The 20,545-nt window shown below is 41.2% G+C and overlaps 1 protein-coding gene across 1 annotated transcript; it reads right to left on the reverse strand.

Moving 5' to 3' along the window:
- Nucleotides 1-4,643: 4,643 nt before the first annotated feature.
- Nucleotides 4,644-20,242, reverse strand: LOC109900690 (DBH-like monooxygenase protein 1 homolog). The gene is made up of 12 exons (XM_020496435.2): nucleotides 19,752-20,242; nucleotides 18,068-18,214; nucleotides 17,712-17,879; nucleotides 17,416-17,499; nucleotides 14,607-14,786; nucleotides 14,360-14,462; nucleotides 14,005-14,171; nucleotides 13,571-13,762; nucleotides 12,472-12,531; nucleotides 8,757-8,899; nucleotides 5,361-5,529; nucleotides 4,644-5,128 (listed from the first exon to the last, which is right to left on the reverse strand). Exons 1-12 carry the CDS (start codon nucleotides 20,031-20,033, stop codon nucleotides 4,973-4,975), a joined length of 1,851 nt encoding a protein of 616 aa, XP_020352024.1. The 5' UTR covers nucleotides 20,034-20,242; the 3' UTR covers nucleotides 4,644-4,972.
- Between the last annotated feature and the right edge of the window lie 303 nt (nucleotides 20,243-20,545).

Consider the following 20,545-nt stretch of genomic DNA (forward strand, 5'->3'; position numbering starts at 1 on the left):
CTGGATGAACATACTGTACCACCTGCATAACATACTGTACCACCTGCGTAACATACTGTACCACCCGCGTAACATACTGTACCACCCGCGTAACATACTGTACCACCCGCGTAACATACTGTACCACCCACATGACATACTGTACCACCTGCATAACATACTGTACCACCTGCATAACATACTGTACACCTCCATAACGTACTGTACCACCTGCATAACATACTGTACACCTCCATAACGTACTGTACCACCTGCATAACATACTGTACACCTGCATAACACCTGCATAACATACTGTACCACCTGGATGAACATACTGTACACCTGCATTACATACTGTACCACCTGCATAACACACTGTACCACCTGGATGAACATACTGTACCACCTGCATAACATACTGTACACCTGCATAACATACTGTACCACCTGCATAACATACTGTACCATCTGCATAACATACTGTACCACCTGGATAACATACTGTATCACCTGCATAACATACTGTACCACCTGGATGAACATACTGTACCACCTGCATAACATACTGTACCACCTGCATAACATACTGTATCACCTGCATAACATACTGTACCACCTGGATGAACATACTGTACCACCTGGATGAACATACTGTACCACCTGCATAACATACTGTACCACCTGCATAACATAGTGTACCACCTGCATAACATACTGTACCACCTGGATGAACATACTGTACCACGTAGATGAACATACTGTATCACCCGCATAACATACTGTACCACCTGGATGAACATACTGTACCACCTGGATGAACATACTGTACCACCCGCATAACATACTGTACCACCTGGATGAATATACTGTACCACCTGCATAACATACTGTACCACCTGCATAACATACTGTACCACCCGCATAACATACTGTACCACCTGGATGAACATACTGTACCACCTGCATAACATCCTGTACCACCTGCGTAACATACTGTACCACCCGCGTAACATACTGTACCACCCGCGTAACATACTTTACCACCCGCGTAACATACTGTACCTCCCGCGTAACATACTGTACCACCCACGTAACATACTGTACCACCTGGATGAACATGCTGTACCACCTGGATGAACATACTGTACCACCTGGATGAACATACTGTACCACCTGCATAACATACTGTACCACCTGCGTAACATACTGTACCACCCGCGTAACATACTGTACCACCCACATGACACACTGTACCACCCGCGTAACATACTGTACCACCCACATGACATACTGTACATGTATTGGAATCTCCTTTGGTGCAGTCTTGTTAAAGTAGTCCTATCAAATGAAATATAAATCAACATTTATGATTTTATACAGCTCTGTAGTCCCTTTTAATTGGAGCTCAATCGTTGCAGATGTGGCTCTGAAAGCTATTTGTGGCTGAGAATGGGCAGAGGAGAGAAAAAGTCAAGGTTTTTTGAGGACTCGGATTGGAAAGTCCACTTCAATGTTATCTATAATCCACCAGACAGGATTACTTTGGTCAGTCTACTTTGGTCAGAAGTTAAATATTATTAGGTGCAATTATTGCAGGTTGATTTACTGTTCCTTTGAATTAGATAAACAACACCAAAAGACCAATGTTGTATATACAGTATATATGCGTTGTCAGATGGACAGCCATACAAACAATACACATTTTCTAGCCCTACACTGTGTACTATTGATTAAGTCTGTAGTAGATACATGTCCTGTGTTGCCATTTTCCTGGCTGGCCCCATACTGCGTGATTGAGTCATTTGTTTTATGTCCTTTTCAATTCCCTGCTGCCTTGGCCTGTGCTAAGCAGCATCAAAGAGAGAAAGGCCAAGACAATCGCCAATTTGTTTCCCACCATATCCTCCAGCCAGCCAGGAGAAAACAGCACCTTCTGTAGTAGTAGACCTGTTCTTGTCTTATATAAGCATGTCTCCTTGGCTTGAGGACCAGCGAATGCCATTCGAGGGGAGTGCCAATTGTTGATTGTAAGTCTGCTGGTCCAAGGACAGGAGGAGGAATGGGATAGGATGGGAAAAGGTCATTCCCTGGTGGTTTGGCCAGACGGGTATATTTACACACTACCCACAGCAGTCTGTCTGTGAGGCCTTGAGAAATGACAGTGGTCTGAGTCTCTCTCACTAGCCTCCTCTGGGCTCAATAATAATCTCTCTGTCACAGGAAGAGGAACCAATGGTCTCGCAAACATGTCCAGAAGGTTCCTGGCCCCCCAGACTGATTACGAAATCTAATAAAATGCTTCCATGCAGCTCCCAGACAGGGGGATTGGGTGTGTCTGTGTCTGAGACCAGGCTGAGGCATACTGTACATGAAGGATATGTTATGAGGGATCAGTGTGTTTATATCCAAAGATTTGTCAGCAAGTCAAACCCAGTGTAGGATAGAGCTCCTAATAAAAATGTGAATTGGCAGGCATCCTGGGCCAAGACCTTATATTACACAGTCTGACGTAAAGGAGACCCACTGAGCATAGACATCAGTTTAAAGTCTAGTTTTTGACATAAATGTCACGTCATTGGATTTAGGTCAAAGGTTGGGTGAAAAAAAGCTGAAATGTCCTGAATTTGAAGACTTTTTGCAAATCCAATCAGTTTTCCAAGTTTATTCAACGTCATCACATTCATTTTCTGGGTTGAAATGATGTGGAAACAACATTGATTCAACCAGTTTCTGCCCAGTGGGGATGTCATCCTTTTGATATTGGTTTTAAATTATACACAAATGACAAGGCTTACTATAGAGGATCAGTGTCTGCAATGTTTTGATGCTACAAGATCAGGCTCACACTATTTCTCAGTGTTGGATTTGAGGACGAGGTGCAGCAATTTGCTAGTGAGTACTGACCTCTGCTGGATGCCTTTGGAATTGATATCTGGAATCATTTGGACCTCAAAGAAGCATTGTGCTGGTCTACTCAGACAGGATGAGCTTTGAGGTCAATGAAAAACATCTGCTACTGTACAACACTGACATAATGACATTCAGGACAGTAGCAGCAGCAGAGCAACAGAGGAATCAGCCTAAGAAGTCAATTGAATTTCATCTAACAAAATCATTGGACAGATTACACCAATCTGCTCTGATGCACCACAGCCACATCCTTTACTCGAAACATGCCCCATCTTGAGAGTGGCTCTTTCATGTCCCATGGCATTTGACAAGGGCATCAAAGTCAGGAAAACCAAATAACTTTGCAATGCTCTTACATGGTTCCTGACCTTGCAACAGGAGCAGTCCTCAATGACTGCTTATCCTCAGGGAATCCTTAATTAACTTGGATTTCTTGTTTGTTATATAAAAAATGTCCTTAAATATAGGTGGTCTTGATTTTCCAGTTTTGAGAGAGGGTGGATGGCTATTATCTCATACTGTTGTTATACTATAGTATCACCTCGATTTTAGGCACCACTGACACAGAGAGAGAGGAAAGCTGGCACAGACTCCCACACTCTTAGAAAAAAGGGTTCAAAAACGGTTCCCCAGCTGTCCCCATAGGAGAACCACTGTTGGGCTACCTGTTTGGATTTCAGCTAGAACCATTTTGGGTTCCATGTAGATCCCCTTTCCACAGAGGGTTATACGTTGAACCCAAAAGGGTTCTACCTGGAACCAAAAGGGTTCAACAAAGGGTTCTCCTATGTGGACAGCCAAATAACTCTTTTAGGTTCTAGATGTCACCTTTTTTTCTAAGTAACGAACACAGACAGAATAACTTTTGGACAGAGAGGTAGCCCAAGGGGGGGAAAAGTAATGTTTTCACCCATGACTATCTCAAACAATACATCAGTCCCACACTGCAGATGGTGGCAAATTCAAAACAGCTAAGTCCATCCCCTGTGAGAAAACTACCTTTTCATAATAATCCAGCCTGACTAGAGACACAAAGAGAAACAAAACACTCAATAACCTTGTAAAAGACAATGATGGCAGTACATTTTCAGAATGATCCCATGTAATCTAATAATTCACATACCGTCTCTTGTGTCCCTATCCCACTGAGGTATCTTGCTGTATCCATTAGATTAAATATCCATCCATTCAAATATTCATGCATTGAAATCCACGTGATCTGTAAATAACACAATATTCAATTTTCCATGACTCTTTTCTCCAAACACTAACCACATCACACATGCAGAAAAGCAAGAACGAGACCTTCCTTTTTGACCTGTTTGTGACTATATGGGACGTTGGCACATTAGAGTTAGTCAGTCAGAGTAATCGCTGTAAGTCGGACTAGCGGTGCTGGTGGCCCTGCGGCCTTAGGGAGAGATGTTCCTAGCGGTACCAGGGAGCCCAAGGCCATAACAGTGGCCTTACAGTACTGACCTCCCCCCCCCCCCCCCTCTGAGCTGCCACAGGATAATGGGATCAGGGAAATCATCTATTACTATGTTTCTATGTAGACTTGTCAAGTAATGTACTCAGGTCTAGAGAATTCCAATCAAAGGCTATGAAGAAAGCATCATGAGCAATACGAGCAAAAGGGTCTTGTCTTATACTCAAAATAAATAACTAACAACCCAAACTTGACCATAGGTAATACTTATAACTACAAAATAAAACTCTTTAGACATGTATTAACTTTTGGACACACAGAATATAAAAAGTATGGTTTATACATGTATATATTTAGACAACAACAAAACATTTTCCCAACATGTGAACTTCAGCCCATCCGATGGAAGATTCCTTATAATAATTCACACTCCGATAACTCCGATCAAGTCAGAGAAGTCATTCTAGAACCATCTTCTATTGTTGCTGATCAAAGACTGAATTTGCATTCAACAGACATCCCAATAACACATAATGAATGGATAGGGCGGAGAGATTCTAGGAATGTCTTGTCTTCTTCAGTCAAACAACATCTTCCACAGCCGGAGTGAGAGAGTGAGTGGTGTGATTCACACAGTGGTCTGGCTATAGACTAAAGGCTTAAACAGGTCTGGACTATAGAGTACGTGAGGCACATGGTAAAGAGTAGAACCACTCCACTGTGTGGCTCTGAGGCAGAACGGCACATCGTGGAGGGAGGCTTGACTTCGGACTTCACCTCTGGTGGTGACACTATGGTCCCTTGAATCTGGAGGGGAAACAAAAGAGAGGGACAAATGTATAACTATGAAATACAGTGAGGAAGATTACTATTTAAAACACATTCAATCATATATTATACAGTCGATTTTAAACGAATAAGTGATCAACATTTATATAAATCAACATCCCAGAAGAGTGAAAGGACACAGATTCATTGGTTCCCTAGTCAGTGACTAATTGAAAGCACTACATCAACTCCAGCCTGACTGAACACTCACCGACCACTCGTCCTGCCCCCACTTGGAGCAGCGCACATTCATGGGCAGCTGTAGAACCATCTGGTTGAAGGACTTCCCTCTGTTCTTCGACCACCTGTACTTGTCCATGGCCTCTGTGAAGGAGAGGCTGCTGTACTTCTTTGGGCTCTTGATCATGAAAGGCCAGGTCCTATGACAGAAGAAGAATATACAGTATGTGAAAGGTAGAAAGTAAAATGAAGAATATTAAAGGTAGAATATTTACCATACACATGCTGATGCACAATATATCAGCCACTGTATACATGTTCAGTGCATTGTAAAGTATTCAGACCCCTTCACTTTATCCACATCAATTTATTCTAAAATTGATTCAATAATTTAAAAAAACGAATCCACACAAAATACCCTATAACGACCAGGCGAAAACAGGATTTTTTTTTTACAGTTATTAAAAATAAAAAACAGAAATACCTTATTTACATAAGTATTCAGACTCTTTGCTATGAGACTCGAAATTGATCTCAGGTGCATCCTGTTCCATTGATCATCCTTGAGATTTTTCCACATCTTGATTGGAGCCCACGTGTGGTAAATTCAATTGATTGGACATGTTTTGGAAAGGCACCTACAGTACCTGTCTACAGTATATAAGGTCCCACAGTTGACAAAACCAAGCCAAGAGGTCGAAGGAATTGTCCGTAGAGCTCAGAGACAGGATTGTGTCGAGGCACAGATCTGGGAAAGGGCAGGTCCCCAAGAACACAGTAGCCTCCATCATTCTTAAATGTAAGAACCAATACTCTTCCACCAAGACTCTTCCTAGAGCTGGCTGCCCGGCCAAACTGAGCAACCAGGGTAGAAGGGCCTTGGTCAGGGAGGTGACCAAGAACCCGATGGTCACTCTGACAGATCTCTAGAGTTCCTCTGTGGAGATGGGAGAACTTTCCAGAAGGACAATCAGCAGCACTCCACCAATCAGGCCGTTATGGTAGAGTGGCCAGACATAAGCCACTCCCCAGTAAAAGGCACACACAGCCAAGACAAAGGAGGAGTGGATTCGGGACAAGTCTCTGAATGTCCCCGAGTGGCCCGGCCAGAGACCGGACTTGTACCCGATCGAACATCTCTGGAGAGATCTGAAAATAGCTGTTCAGCGACGCTCCCCATCCAACCTGACAGAGCTTGAGAGGATCTGCAGAGAATAATATGAGAAACTCCCCAAATACAGTTGTGCCAAGCTTGTAGTGTCATACCCAAGAAGACTCAAGGCTGTAATCAAGGTCTGAATACTTATGTAAATGTGATATTTCAATTCAGATTTTTTTAAATAAATATGCAAACATTTCTAAAAACCTGTTTTTGTTTTGTCATTATGGGGCATTGTGTGTAGATTGAGGAGGGGAAAAACAATAGAATCAATATTAGAATAAGGCTGTAATGTAACAAAATGTGGAAAAAGTGAAGGGGTCTGAATACTTTCCGAATGCACTCTACATTGTTAAACGTTTTTACAATTTATGGTCAGAAGGAAAAACAGCAGCTGCTAACTAAATCCTTCCAAAAGCATTTCCATGAGGAAGACATTAGGGAAAGTGGGACTGTTGTTTCCTGCTAAGGCCTGTTTTTGTTTATAGAAGGTTGTTGTTCCTCTTCATGACAAGGCTTCTTGGAATAAAAGGAGTGTAGCCATGCATTAATAGCAGGAACAGAAAACGCACTCCAGCAGCCCAACCCATCAAATAGACTCATTTCCAGGCCTTTTTTACAAACTATTCTCAGGTCTAAGGTCTCGCTTACACAACTTACCACTCAGGGGCATATGGACAGGAAACAGTAGCATCAGTTAAGGAATAGGTTGCACTATGTTTATTTAATTTACTGACATACTGACAATGAACTGACTTGTAGGTAATCTAATGATTACATGAAGTAGATTGATGTTATGTTTCAGGATTTCACATCTGCTTTTGATGCCATTGTCATTTTATTTGCATAAAAGCAAAGGTAAAAACTTAATGGTAAAATGATTTGTTTCACTAAGCATGCTATCATCCAGTTTTCATGCAAGTAAAGTCATACAGTATAAAAAAACAGGACAGCTGTGATAGAAACAGGTTTCTGTACAATTTGATAAATACCTACAGATACTATGTTTATTCGACAGTGGTGGGTGTCGGTAAAATGTATTATGCGAGAAATAGCAGTGGAAACGCCTGTAAGCGCAAATACTGATATAATAACCATCACATGAAAGCAAACTTGGAGTCACGTGATAATATCAAAGATTTCTATAAGATGATATGGTATGTGATCCTCCAACTACGACTCGGGAAACCACACAGTTTATTAGGCTCCAGATGAAGTGGGTGTTGAAAGTGCACGCTAAGAGCTTGATGCTCCCTTCCAATAAATACTGAGGGTCTTATCTGGTGACATGATGATCGATGCTTGACTGCTGTTTGACAAATACAAATATTCTCCTGCATCCATAATAACGTCATCATGTAGACTAGCCTACCCTCACTTTGTATGTGAGCTGTTGCCTAGAGCGCAGGTGCTAAAACCAGAGTAGGCACATTTGCTATTTAACGCAACAGTTTTTGTGACAAAACTATCAGTTGACCTTTAGATTTTTATTTTATTTTATTCGGTAATGAAAACTTAAGCAAAAATGTACATTTTGTGTGCACTGTCATCATGCACAGATTTTTCTCTACAACAAGTTAGTTTGGTGGAAACACCACTAGAGGGAAAATGCGCATATTTTCTTTATTCAGATTTGAGAATATTCCTATGAAAAATTGTCACCAATTGAATGGGAATCTAGCTACATAGACAAATAGTGTGCATTTTTTTATTTAAATGGATACACAGTATGTTATTTTGAACTAAATGAATGGAATGCAAGAGCGAAAACATATTAAGGAAAACAATAAACGATTGCTTTGTATAACTTGCTGTCAAAGTCCAGCATGCTAACTGGTAAAACAAAACAGAACCATCTAAAACAGGAAAAAGAGTACCACTGTGCTCAACTTCAGATGTGCTCCACATGTTGACCCCACTGGGCTAGTGTGACTATGAGCTCTTTGGGACGATACCCCATATTCCTCAGTCCTTTCCTCCTTCCTATGACATGCAATCTCTTTGTACCATAAACCTCTTCCAGTCGTTCCCCTATTCTCTCTCCCAGGCCTGGGGGGACGTATTTAATCTCTCTCTATATCATGCAGTAACTCATTTGGAACATAACTTCTCCATGATAATGCATTGTATATGACCTTTGACATTTGTAAGGTGCTCCAGGCAGAGAAAACACTTCACATAAAAATGATCTTCCCCAATTGGTATTACAGGTTCCAACTTGAACCGCTACATGGGTATTGCAATCGCAGTACAGAGCCTCTTACTTACGTGACAGGCACCTGGATCTCTTTGACTCCGATGAACTTAAGCTGCCCGATGATCTCAGGGAGGCTCTCACACCTGGCCAGATTCACTCTGGGATAGTAGAGCAGGTAGGACAGACACATCTCATCCCTGGTGGTCAAACCACCCTGAGAGAATAGCCAGAGGGAAAATCATCTAGAAATCAAGTGGTTAAGAGCATTGGGCCAGTAACCAAAACGTCACTGGTTCGAATCCCCAAGCCGGCAAGGTAGAACATTCTGCCGTTCTGCCCTTGAGCAAGGCAGATAACCCCCAACATCAACTACTCCCACACCTCTCTGATTCAGAGGGGTTGGGTTAAATGCGGAAGACACATCTCGGTTCAATGCATTCAGTTGTGCAACTGACTAGGTAACCCCCTTTCCCTATTCTGTATACTAAATACCAATACAACAGGTACATTAAAGGTTACATAGCCTTTTGCGGGCCCTTTAGCCTTTTGCGGGCCCTAAGTGAGATTTGGTTGCCCTCCCCCCACCTCGCAGGCATTTTAGTGGCCTCCCTCTTGGCAGAGGAGTGAAAATTTTGCAGTTTTAATGCCATTTTCCAACAATTCTACAAAATGTTATATGGGGTGGAGAGAAAATGTTGCTGTTCTAAAGCTAATTTTCTGATATTGTACACATTTGTCCTTGGCTTATGCCATGTTCATACAACATCTGGATGACTAACAAAATCAATGGGGGCCCCTGGAGGTCAGTGGCCCCCTGGAGGTCAGTGGCCCCGGGCATGTGCCCTTCCTCATTCAGCGATGAAGGTTTAGATAGCTGGCTAGACTTATAATACTTGCAGTCTTATAAAATGTTAGCTGATATGGGATAATTGAGTGACTGTCAGTGACATGACAAGAGAAAAACTGCGGATGCACAACCAAATTACAAAATTGCACATTGTGTATTCTAGTATGCTATCTCTCAACAATAAGTTGAGACCTTGACTCAGTTCCTAAAATGTTGTTTACAATAGCATTTACAAAATGATGGTGGGGGGCCGCTGGGGTCCTACGCACAGTGGGTAGTCTGCACCACTGCCTTTACTCTACTTTACTGTTATCAAATTACACTTCTATTCTATTCTATTTAGCCCCACAACAACATGGATATCTGTGTAACAATCATGAACTTCAACAAACACTAAGATTTGGCACCAGGGTCCTTGTAAACCACTAAGAAATCATGAAAATCTGTTTCTGAAAACATGCGACTGATATAGATTAAGTACCACTTCAGGCTGTATTATGGCTAACACGAAGCTGACACAATAACAGTGCCTTGTGGTGACGAAGTTGTAATGGAATACAATTCTGTTTTATATTGTTCCAGAATAACAATTGGTTGGCATGTTTACTCCTGAACAGTAGAGAGTAACTCTAGAAGAGAAGCAGCCCCGTTTTACAACTGGAATCATCAGTCGTTTGATGTCTCTGTAAAAAACGATGCCAGTAGCTGCAAACAACTATATAACCAAGATCCCATCTGTGGTCCTGGGGGGTATCTGCAGACAGATTGTTCAGCCAAGAACAGACAGCCTGTAACACATACAGTACAGAGCCGTGAAAAAGCATTTGCCCCCGTTCTAATTTTCTCTACTTTTGCACGTTTCTGATACTGAATGTTATCAGATCTTCAACCAAAACTTAATATTAGATAAAGGGAACCTGAGTGAACAAATAACACCACAATTACATGCATATTTCATTTATTTAATAGACAAAGTTATGCAACACCCAGTGCCCCTGTGTGAAAAAGAAATTGCCCCATTGCACTCTATCACTGGCTGTGCCACCTTTAGCTGCAATGACTGCAACCAAATGCTTCCTGTAGTTGTTGATCCGTCTCTCACGTATCTGTGGAGGAATTTTGGCCCACCTTTGCATGCAGAACTGCTTGAACTCAGTGACATTTGTGGGTTTTCAAGCATGAACTGTTCATTTCAAGTCCTGCCACAACATCTCAATTGGGATTAGGTCTCGACTTTGACTAGGCCATTCCAAAACTTAAAATGTGTTGCTTTTTAGCCATTTTCATGTAGACTTGATTGTGTGTTTTGGATCGTTGTCTTACCGCATGACGCAGCTGCACTTCAGCTTCAGCTCACAGACGCATTGCCTGACATTCTTCTGTAGAATTCTCTGATACAGAGCATAATTCATGGTTCCTTCTATTAAGGTAAGTCGTCCAGTCAGCAAAGCATCCCCGAACCATCACATTACCACCACCATGCTTGACCGTTGGTATAAGGTTCTTACTGTGGAATGTAGTGTTTGGTTTGACTTTTGTCCATATAACATTCTTCCAAGAGTATTGATGATCATCCAGGTGCTTCCTTCCAAGTGCTTTTTGGATGAGATGGGTTCCATTATGCCTGGCAAAAACCAAACACTGCATTCCACAGTAAGAACCTCATACCAATGGTCAAGCATGGTGGTGGTAGTGTGATGGTTTTGGGATGCTTTGCTGCCTCAGGAACCAGGTCAACTTATCTTAATAGAAGGAACCATGAATTCTGCTCTGTATCAGAGAATTCTACAGGAGAATGTCAGGCCATGTGTGGTTATGCAGAAGACAATGATACAAAACACACAATCACATGAAAATGGCTGAAAAGCAACAAAATCAAAGTTTTGTAATAGCATAGTCAAAGTCCAGAACTAATCCCAATTGAGATGTTGTGACAGGACTTGAAATGAGCAGTTTATGTTTGAAAACCCACAAATGTCACTGAGTTCAAGCAGTTCTGCATGCAAAGGTGGGCCAAAATTCCTCCACAGTGATGTGAGAGACTGATCAACAACTACAGGAAGCATTTGGTTGCAGTCATTGCAGCTAAAGGTGGCACAACTAGTTATTAAGTGTAAGGGGGCAATTACCTTTTCACACAGGGGCATTGGGTGTTGCATAACTTTGTTAATTAAATCAATTAAATAAGTATGTATATGTTGTGTTATTTGTTCACTCAGGTTCCCTTAATCTAATAGTAGGTTTTGGTTGAAGATCTGATAACATTCAGTATCAAAAATATGCAAAGGTAGAGAAAATCAGAAAGGAGACAAATCATTTTTCACGGCTCTGTATGTCTGAAAGTATCAACCAAGAGGTTCATGCAGGGGAAGCACAACTCATTTCTATACCGGTAAGTACAGAACACTAAATTCCATTCCATTTAAGTATACTAATTCTACTGATCTATTCATTTGTAATTGTGTAATAGGAATGATGATATCCTTCTGTGTAATTTTTCTTCAAAGGTAAGAATGGTTCAAAAACAATATGGGCTTTGTGTCCATCTTATGGTACATCTGAAGTCAAAGCAATAACCCCATAGCTCTACCCTGAAGGGTTGTGTAATGTTGTCATGAACATGACGATTTCTGTTCCGTACTGCAATCAACCAAATCATCAAATCATAGAAACACAGAGACAGATTTGAAACATGAGCTCAAATAGGCTCCGTCTGAGGAACAATAGAACACATGTAAAAAATTAGGTGATCTCTGTGAACTCACATAAAACAGATCATTAGGAAGAAGCCACATCTTAAGGATGAGCTGGATTCACCATGTCAGAGCTGACAGCTCAGTTTCAAAGGCCCCATAAAAGCAAAAGTAAGAAAATAATAGAGAAAGCTGGTAAAATAAGTATTCATTTATCCATGTGGATTCTGAGTAGTGCATTCTTACCCAGGTCATGTTTTGTCTGTCTTTTGTGGTGTACTTGCATTCTGTGATCAAATTGTCACCCTGAAAAGAAAGATTAAAATCAAGGCTCTTCTGTGGTTGTGAATTTAGAACCTGTCACACCCTGACCTTAGTTATCTTTGTTTTCTTTTTTATTTGGTTAGGTCAGGGTGTGACAAGGGTGGTGTGTTTAGTTTTTGTATTGTCTAGGGGGTTTTGTATGTCTAGGGGTTTTTATAGTCTAGGGGTTTATATGTCTATGGTTGCCTGGATTGGTTCTCAAGCAGAGGCTGCTGTTTATCGTTGTCTCTGATTGGGAACCATATTTAGGTAGCCATATTCCTTGGTTTATCTGTGGGTTATTGTCTATGTGTAGTTGCCTGTTTCAGAACTCGTGTTATATAGCTTCACGTTAGTTTTGTTTACGTGTTCTTCGTTATTAAAAGAAGAATGTATTCAAATCACGATGCGCCTTGGTCTCCTCACTATGACGAACGTGACAGAACCCCACATCAAACAAAATTGTGTTTTCATTAAAGTACATAATTACGATAACACTAAAGCAGTAATATACAGTACAAGGAGGTGTGATTTCCTGTGGTTTTAGCATGGCTATGCTGCGGTCGACGGTACGAGGCAACAGCCAAAAGATGAACCTCTAATTATGTCCTTTATCTATGTAGGTGGATCAAAGTCTTGCAATCATCAATCATTACTGTTCATCACAGGGAGAGGGGAACATGCTTCAACCTGCATGGCAAGCTCAAGCGGTAGATTTATAAGCCCATATTTCCTACACTATATAAAGGTAGACTCAGCAAAATTATGTTGCCACGAGCAACACCACAGATATTGCGGTGAGCGAGATGCAAGAATTCTCTCTCACGGTCACACACAGTATCTGCGCATGTGCGTGTGTTCGCTTCACGTTGTTAGAGCGTGGTAGGTACGGGATGAAAACAGTGGAGAAGTTTATCCTTACTCTTCAACGCTCTTAGTTGTTGTGGAAATTGGCCCACTATGCTGTTTACTTTGTGCACCTACATCATATCACTGAGTCTACCTTTAATGTGTCAGCTAAACAGTATTTCAGAGTACCAACAGGTAACAGCAGCCTCTCGTCCTTCAGCAGCTGGAACTCCTGGAAGTTGAAGTCAAACTCCTCATCATGTGACAGGGGCTGCAGCTCCTCCTGTCCCCGGAAGTGTCTGGTTCTGATGGCACGGCCAGCTAGGTGAGCATGCATCAGGACAGCAAACACCCTAACTCCGCTGGGCATCTCCTGGCCTAGGGACTGATGGAGGAGCAAATAGATATTCTCTCACAGATGCAGAAAGTGCTTTTTAGTTTTATTGCACTTTTGGATGATCACTATTTTGGGCACGTAGCAAGACTAAAATGGAGGCTTGTCACTGTTGGTGGTATAGCATAACAGTAATTTAACAGTGGATGTTTGACTCCTGTTGTTCCCTAGTGAAATGGGAATGTCCGGCATCGCACCAGTTTGAAAGACTCCGCCATAGCTGGCTTTCTTACCTCCTGCAAACACTCGCGGGTACAGTGTCCCTCTGAGATGTACTCCTGCATGCCTGGAGGCAGCATGTGGTACAGACTCACCCACACACCTGTCTCTATCACTCCTGCATCATACTGACGCAACTCTGGGGTGTAGAACAGACGCAGGCCAGAGCTGTCCACCACTCCTGACAATGAAACAGTAACATTACATTGAACAGGGTAACTGACTGTTGAACTGTAAAGTGCTGTAGATATCACTTGGCCACACAAGTGATGAATGGGTGAAACGGGAAAATTACAATAGAGTGAAGGCAGACAAGTCACATTCATTGTTTGTAATGCAACATGACGTGTCCTTGTGGGTGTACTATACCTTTTTGAAAGGCTGGGTTGTCATAGTGGACCTCCATCAGGACATAGACAGGGTCTATTGATGTGCCAATGGACAGCCCAACATGGGGTGGATAGGTGAACCCCTGTAAGGGTAGATTGAGAGGCATACTGAACATGTTAATAAGGAAGCTTACATGATCACTCTGATACATGGAAATACAAGTGGCTAATGAAAAGTTTTATAACACTGAATTAAAAATGACTACAAATTTAAACCAATTGCCCACCTCGCCACCAATGGCCCAGGCAAAGACTATCGTCTCACACGTGAGAAAGGAGTCAGGCATATTTGGATGGTAACATTCATGGCCAGCCTTGAGCTCACTCTCATTCAAGGTGCTATCACATTGATACAACAAAATGTGATGAACCAGGTTTTCATGGCCCCTTTGAATCAAAGGTTCAATCTGTAAACAAAAAGAAGAAAGAAGGAAGTAGTAAATGTTATTGTATTCTAACCCCGGTTGGCTTCTTTTGAATTGCCTACACTTGCCTTAACTTTTACTGCAGTGGGCTAAATCAGGGTCACACAGATTATTTCTTGGTAGTCTTAAACAAATCTACTTTGAAACAAAAGAATACACACATGGTTATGGGCTTAAAAAAGAAGACACCTGTACCATGTCAGATATTAGTATTTTGAAATGTATTCAATTTTGAATTTGCATCCCAATATTACACTTTATATACATCAGAGAAGACTGAAATATAACAAAAAAGCTTGAATTGAAACACCACATTTTTGCAGTTTATTAATTATAAAATAATTACATTTTTTTCACAACATTCCACCCATGAGGCCACTAGAAGTCTATTTAGTCATTTGACTGCAGGAAAGGGTTAGACCTCAATTATATTGCTCTCAACAGTAGGTTTCACACAAGAGGGGATAAACAGGATTGGGTAGGCCCTGCTCACTTCAGGATGAAAGTAGTGAAAAATAAATGTAAATAAATACGTTTTTCCTCAATGGGCCTGGGGGCCTCTAGGTTGGACTTAGAATCTGGGAAAAGCAGCTTGCTGCCTGCTGGGCAAACCTTGACATCATACTGTGAGGCCTCCTTTAAAACCAACAGGACACAAGACCAAAGCTTGGCCCATGAACACCATATTAATATTTAGACATTCTTCCTACTTTTTCTGAAATATATTTATTCATGGTGGAAGCAGTCGTGGTAGTCTAAGTTTGAGGTTGAGATTGTGCCATGAGAGAGGAAGGATAGCGCCTCTCTTGTTAGACGATTTGGTACACTGTGTAACAAACTCTGCCTTCATAGAACACTTTATATGCCACTTTCTCTGAATAAAGAACTTCATTGAATAGAATACATCTATCAAACTAAAATAAGCATGTCATGTAGACAGTTTTCAGGAAGTCTTGAAAGTCATAGAGTCATCTAAACAGGAGGTGAGGTTGCGGTGCCCAAGATAATAGAGTTGTGGAGTGAGGTGGTGAAAGACCAAATCCCCCAGAGGGACGAAGGAGGTGGAACGGAGGGTAGGGACAGAAACCGTGAATGGGGTCTTTTTGAAGTGTCAAGATAGGATTATTGGTATAACGTGCACAGAGAAAATTAGATGGGCCTTTTAAACTTCTGTATAAATGCCATAAAACCCCAAAAGAACAATAGTAGCGTTTCTTTATAGACCACAGATGAATTGGAGGAGACAGTCCCATTCATATCACGCATAATAACAGATGTCTTACATACTGCCTCTCACTCACTGACTCACACATCATGCACACGCACATGAAAACATCTGGGATGGAAAAATAACAATGTTTAATCCCAACAGTCCGACTCCCACGTGGCATTTGGATACTGAAATGATTTCCATTTTACTCTACTAATTCTATAAAGGCAACACTTTAATCATCTTACATTATTTCGTCACGCAAAGAGCTCCCTCCAAAATAAGAGTTCACAACAATATGTGGGATATCACAACAGTTTGTGTTATGTATAGTGGAATCAGAGATCCTCTGAGCCCTGCAGCTGTTAATAAGGGTTGGATTTTCCAGACCTTTTTTTAACAAGGGTAGGATTTTCCAGACCTTTTCTGAAACCTTTACACAACTCCTCTGACAAATTGGATAAGGACAGTGGAGCATATTTTTCTGATAGCATGGTGCTGGTGTTTCTCATTCTATGATCTAATTGTCATCATCAGAATGGCAGATTGCAGAACAGAAGAGCCAGATTAATGTATAGTACAGTAAGCTGTGTGCTGGAGGGGGAGTAAGAGAAGAGAGAGCTAGCTATATTTATATCTTTCTGGCTCTGGTTCACTTAATGACTGAAGACTTTGTTTTGAGCTCAAGGATTCTAAAGTCAGAGGTCATAGCCATGGCAACTTTAAAAGCAACTCTCATGTTTTCTACTTGGCAGAAAAGTCCTACTGTAAGTGATCTGACCAATGATAACACGATACAGTACAGAACTACTATTCCATACTATGTTAATATAACTAAGGCCCTTTAGTAAAACATCAACATCTAGTTTAAAAAAGCACATTTGGTCTTTATGACAAATCCCACTAAGGATTAGAACAAGAAATGGATAAGGAATGTGTCATCGTACCATTCTTTTGAATCTAAATTGTATGTGCTACCTCCTTTAATCAAGTGTGTTTTAAAGCTTTTTGGTTTCATACTAGTTCAACTATGTTTGGAATATATAATTTATATAATGGCTCATTTAATACACAATAGCAATTTGGAGCAGCAAACAAGCGGCAGGTGTGCCTCAGAAGTGGGAGAAATATCTACAGATTTCTCTACGGAACACACTACAGATGACTGCAATGAAAGAGGAACCCACTTCAGACGACAGCAATGAAAGAGGGAGGCAGGCAGACAAATAAAAACTCAGAAATTATCCAGGTGAGATGCCTTTAAAAAAAGGTAAACAATATGACTGCATGCTGACTGAACTATAGGCTACTCCTTCCTCAAGGGAAAGCCTGAGGTCGATTTGCTATAATTTTTCTGCTGTGTTGTTAATATAGCTCAATGAATTCCAAGTGTGTACTTACTCTAATGATATGGTGCTTCTTCTGAACCTCCTGGATCTTAAATATCTGACACCAGTAGGTAGTGTCCTTGAATGGCACTGGCACCTATCTTGAGAGGAACAAACAGACAGAGAGACTGATACTGTATTTACTCTCCATAAAATTGGACTGATCATAAATCTCACACAGTGCAAATACAGTCTCAGAGTACAAACGGTCCTGTGAAGTAATAAAAGCTAGAAGTGGTATCAAGTTTGTTTAAGAGATGGATAGTGGGTGAGAGAAGTAACCTTTTCTTCTCCAGCCGTCACACTTACGTTTATGTTTTGCAAATTGAAAAAGTCCATCTCAGAGGAAATATTAGCTTTACTTCCTGGGTCGAGTAGCCGCATACTCTTCCTCCCCCTGTTCACTCCATGATACATCGGTCCTGACGGTCCCACATCCTCACTGTGGTAGGCCCATATCACCCTCACTGTGCTTTCCTGGGCAGACAATACACATACACATCTTCTATCTAGAAGTGAGTTTGGATTTTAAAATGTGGTAAGAAGTACTATAACACACCGGGCACTGACATTTAAACTAAAACGCTCACACAAGCACACATTCAAACACGCAAACATCAACCTCCACATTTCCCATTGATAAAACATTTCCACCACCCACCTACCGTGATGTCCTTGTCACTTGTGTCACAGGTCAGGAGGTGCCTGCTGAAAGCCAGGACTGTGTGTGTACTGTTCTCCCTGCCATACTGCAGCCTGTAGTTCTGCTGCACATCTCTGTGCACTTTTCTGTTGGCGTCTGCAAAGTAATCCTGTTGAAAGCATGCCGGATATAATACAACTGTCCTGTCTGCAATAACACTGTCCTGAACGAGGGGACAAGAGAGCCTTCAATGTAAAAATACATTCATAGATCTAAATCACAAAACTTTGGGAGAACCAGTGTTCCAATGACACAATTGAAAGAGCACGGTAGATAATTACATTACTTTGCCTAATTACTGATCTATTACTGTATTATTACATTAGCTAGGATGACGACTAGCTAAATGACTATTACCACAGGACTATGCTTCATTTGTGGTCAACCAACTGCCTTGAGCCCCGTTTATACCTGGTACCAACATGCTTCCGTTGTCCTGATCTTCTCCACACTCTGATTGTACCCACATCTTTAGACAGGTGTAGATGATTAAAATACGCATTGTGATCAGATCTTCCTGACCACCTCCGGAGGTAGTCAGGCACGCTTTGTGGACAAAAGCATGTGGACAGTGAAACCATTTAAATCATCATTATCCTACACTTTAAAATCATTGACAAGGTGGCCAATTGACTTATGCCATACTTTTGTGTGTGTAATATATAGTGTATATATTTGCAAATGGAAGCATCTAAAAAGCTAGTTTTCCTATTAAAGCTTCAGAAAATGTGTCTTATGTTCCGTGTCTGAAATGTAAATGACTGTCTGTCAATATAAGTGTTAAAATAAATACTAATTATTCTGAAAGAATAGCTGTGAAATGATTTGCATACAAGGATGGACCAGGAAATCTGGTCACAATGCAGACACAGTGGACGGATAACAGACACATTTCAGAAAACGTGGGCACAATCAGAATGCGGACAAGATCAGGACACAGGACACTTTAGCACCAGGTATATACAGGGCTATGTTGTGGCAAGTGTCTGGCTGTTATGTCTTTGTCCGTATCACTGCCAAGCATTGCTTGTAAATACATGACAACAAACAACAACATTGGCACAAAACTACAGCTGCTGTCTCCTCATAGACCCTGACCCTCTGGTAACACAATAAGAGGGACTGTGTTAGATTGTGTGGCATCATTGCCAGATCCCTGAGGCACAGTGAGCTTCCTGTGATGTGTAGCAATATCCAGACCCTTTACCCTGTTGGAGTCAATCCATGAGTGGCTGGCTGTGCCCCACAAAAGTTTACCATAAGGCAGTGGGTCAGACTAACAGTAACAGGTATGGCCAATAGCTTGTTACACCTAACCAATAACCATAAATTCAATTTGGAAACTCTCAATTATTATTTAATCTACTTTTAGATCCAAAGCCATGTATTTAGGAATACATGTCTCATCTAAATACATGGCTCTGGATAATACTATTTCATCAGGTAAACACCCCAAATATACCCAAGTGCCCTGTGAAAATAGCTAAACGTAAATGTAATATAAATCATAATTTTCATATAGCTGCACAATTGAACTATGTATGTAATGTTAAATTACAGTGAAATTAGCCCACTTCTCATGTGATAAAACTGCAAGGCATAACGTGCGTCACTTTCATTCTATAAAACCCAGGTGAGTAACATACCTGTAGATACGGTGTCCCATCCGTGACTCCACCAATGACAATGTCTGACGACGCCATGGCACCGTTGGGAGATAGACCAAATCCTATATATCCTCTAGTTTCCACTTCTATTTCAAAAGTAATAGTTCTCCGGTCAAACCTCCACTTTAGATTATACTTCCCATGAGGGTCCAAAATAGTTGAATGACTAAATCCACTCCCGTGTGTCAAAGTTGCGTAAAACCAAAAAGTTGTGAAGAAAACTATAACACTACTATATTTCGCGGGTAACATCGTGAACATTGACGAAAAAACTACTACAAACAAAATAATAGAATGTCGTTGTTTAGACACAAATGACGTTTCTTTAGAAGTGTTTGGTTTGCAAATTGTACGCGGGCGACCAAGCACGCACACTCATCTGCGAGGAAGGAGCTTCTCTCATCCTCTCACTAGAACTGTCGAAACTTGTGCTGGCCCCTTTGATCTTCATAGAGACACGTCCCACACTGCTACTCCTGTGGTCAGGCCTTACCATACAGGTGGCTGTGACTTTAGGCAGAGTAACTGGATGGATCATCTCTGAACATGTAAGGAAGGACATACTAGGCTATTTGCCTAAATGCCAACCAGAGATAAAAAAAAAAAAAAAAGCTCCACGTAAATGTATCAGGCTAAAATAGAATAGAGAGAATGAAAAATAAGAGAATTAAAGTGATGCTAGATGTTTTGTATAATTTTTGCCAGTCGTTTTTAAACAGCATACAGAAGGCCGGGTTCTCATATTTCACCCTGTGAATTTTTTTTTGAAAATG

This window comes from Oncorhynchus kisutch, linkage group LG12 (assembly GCF_002021735.2).
Source record: "Oncorhynchus kisutch isolate 150728-3 linkage group LG12, Okis_V2, whole genome shotgun sequence".
NCBI lineage: Eukaryota > Metazoa > Chordata > Actinopteri > Salmoniformes > Salmonidae > Oncorhynchus > Oncorhynchus kisutch.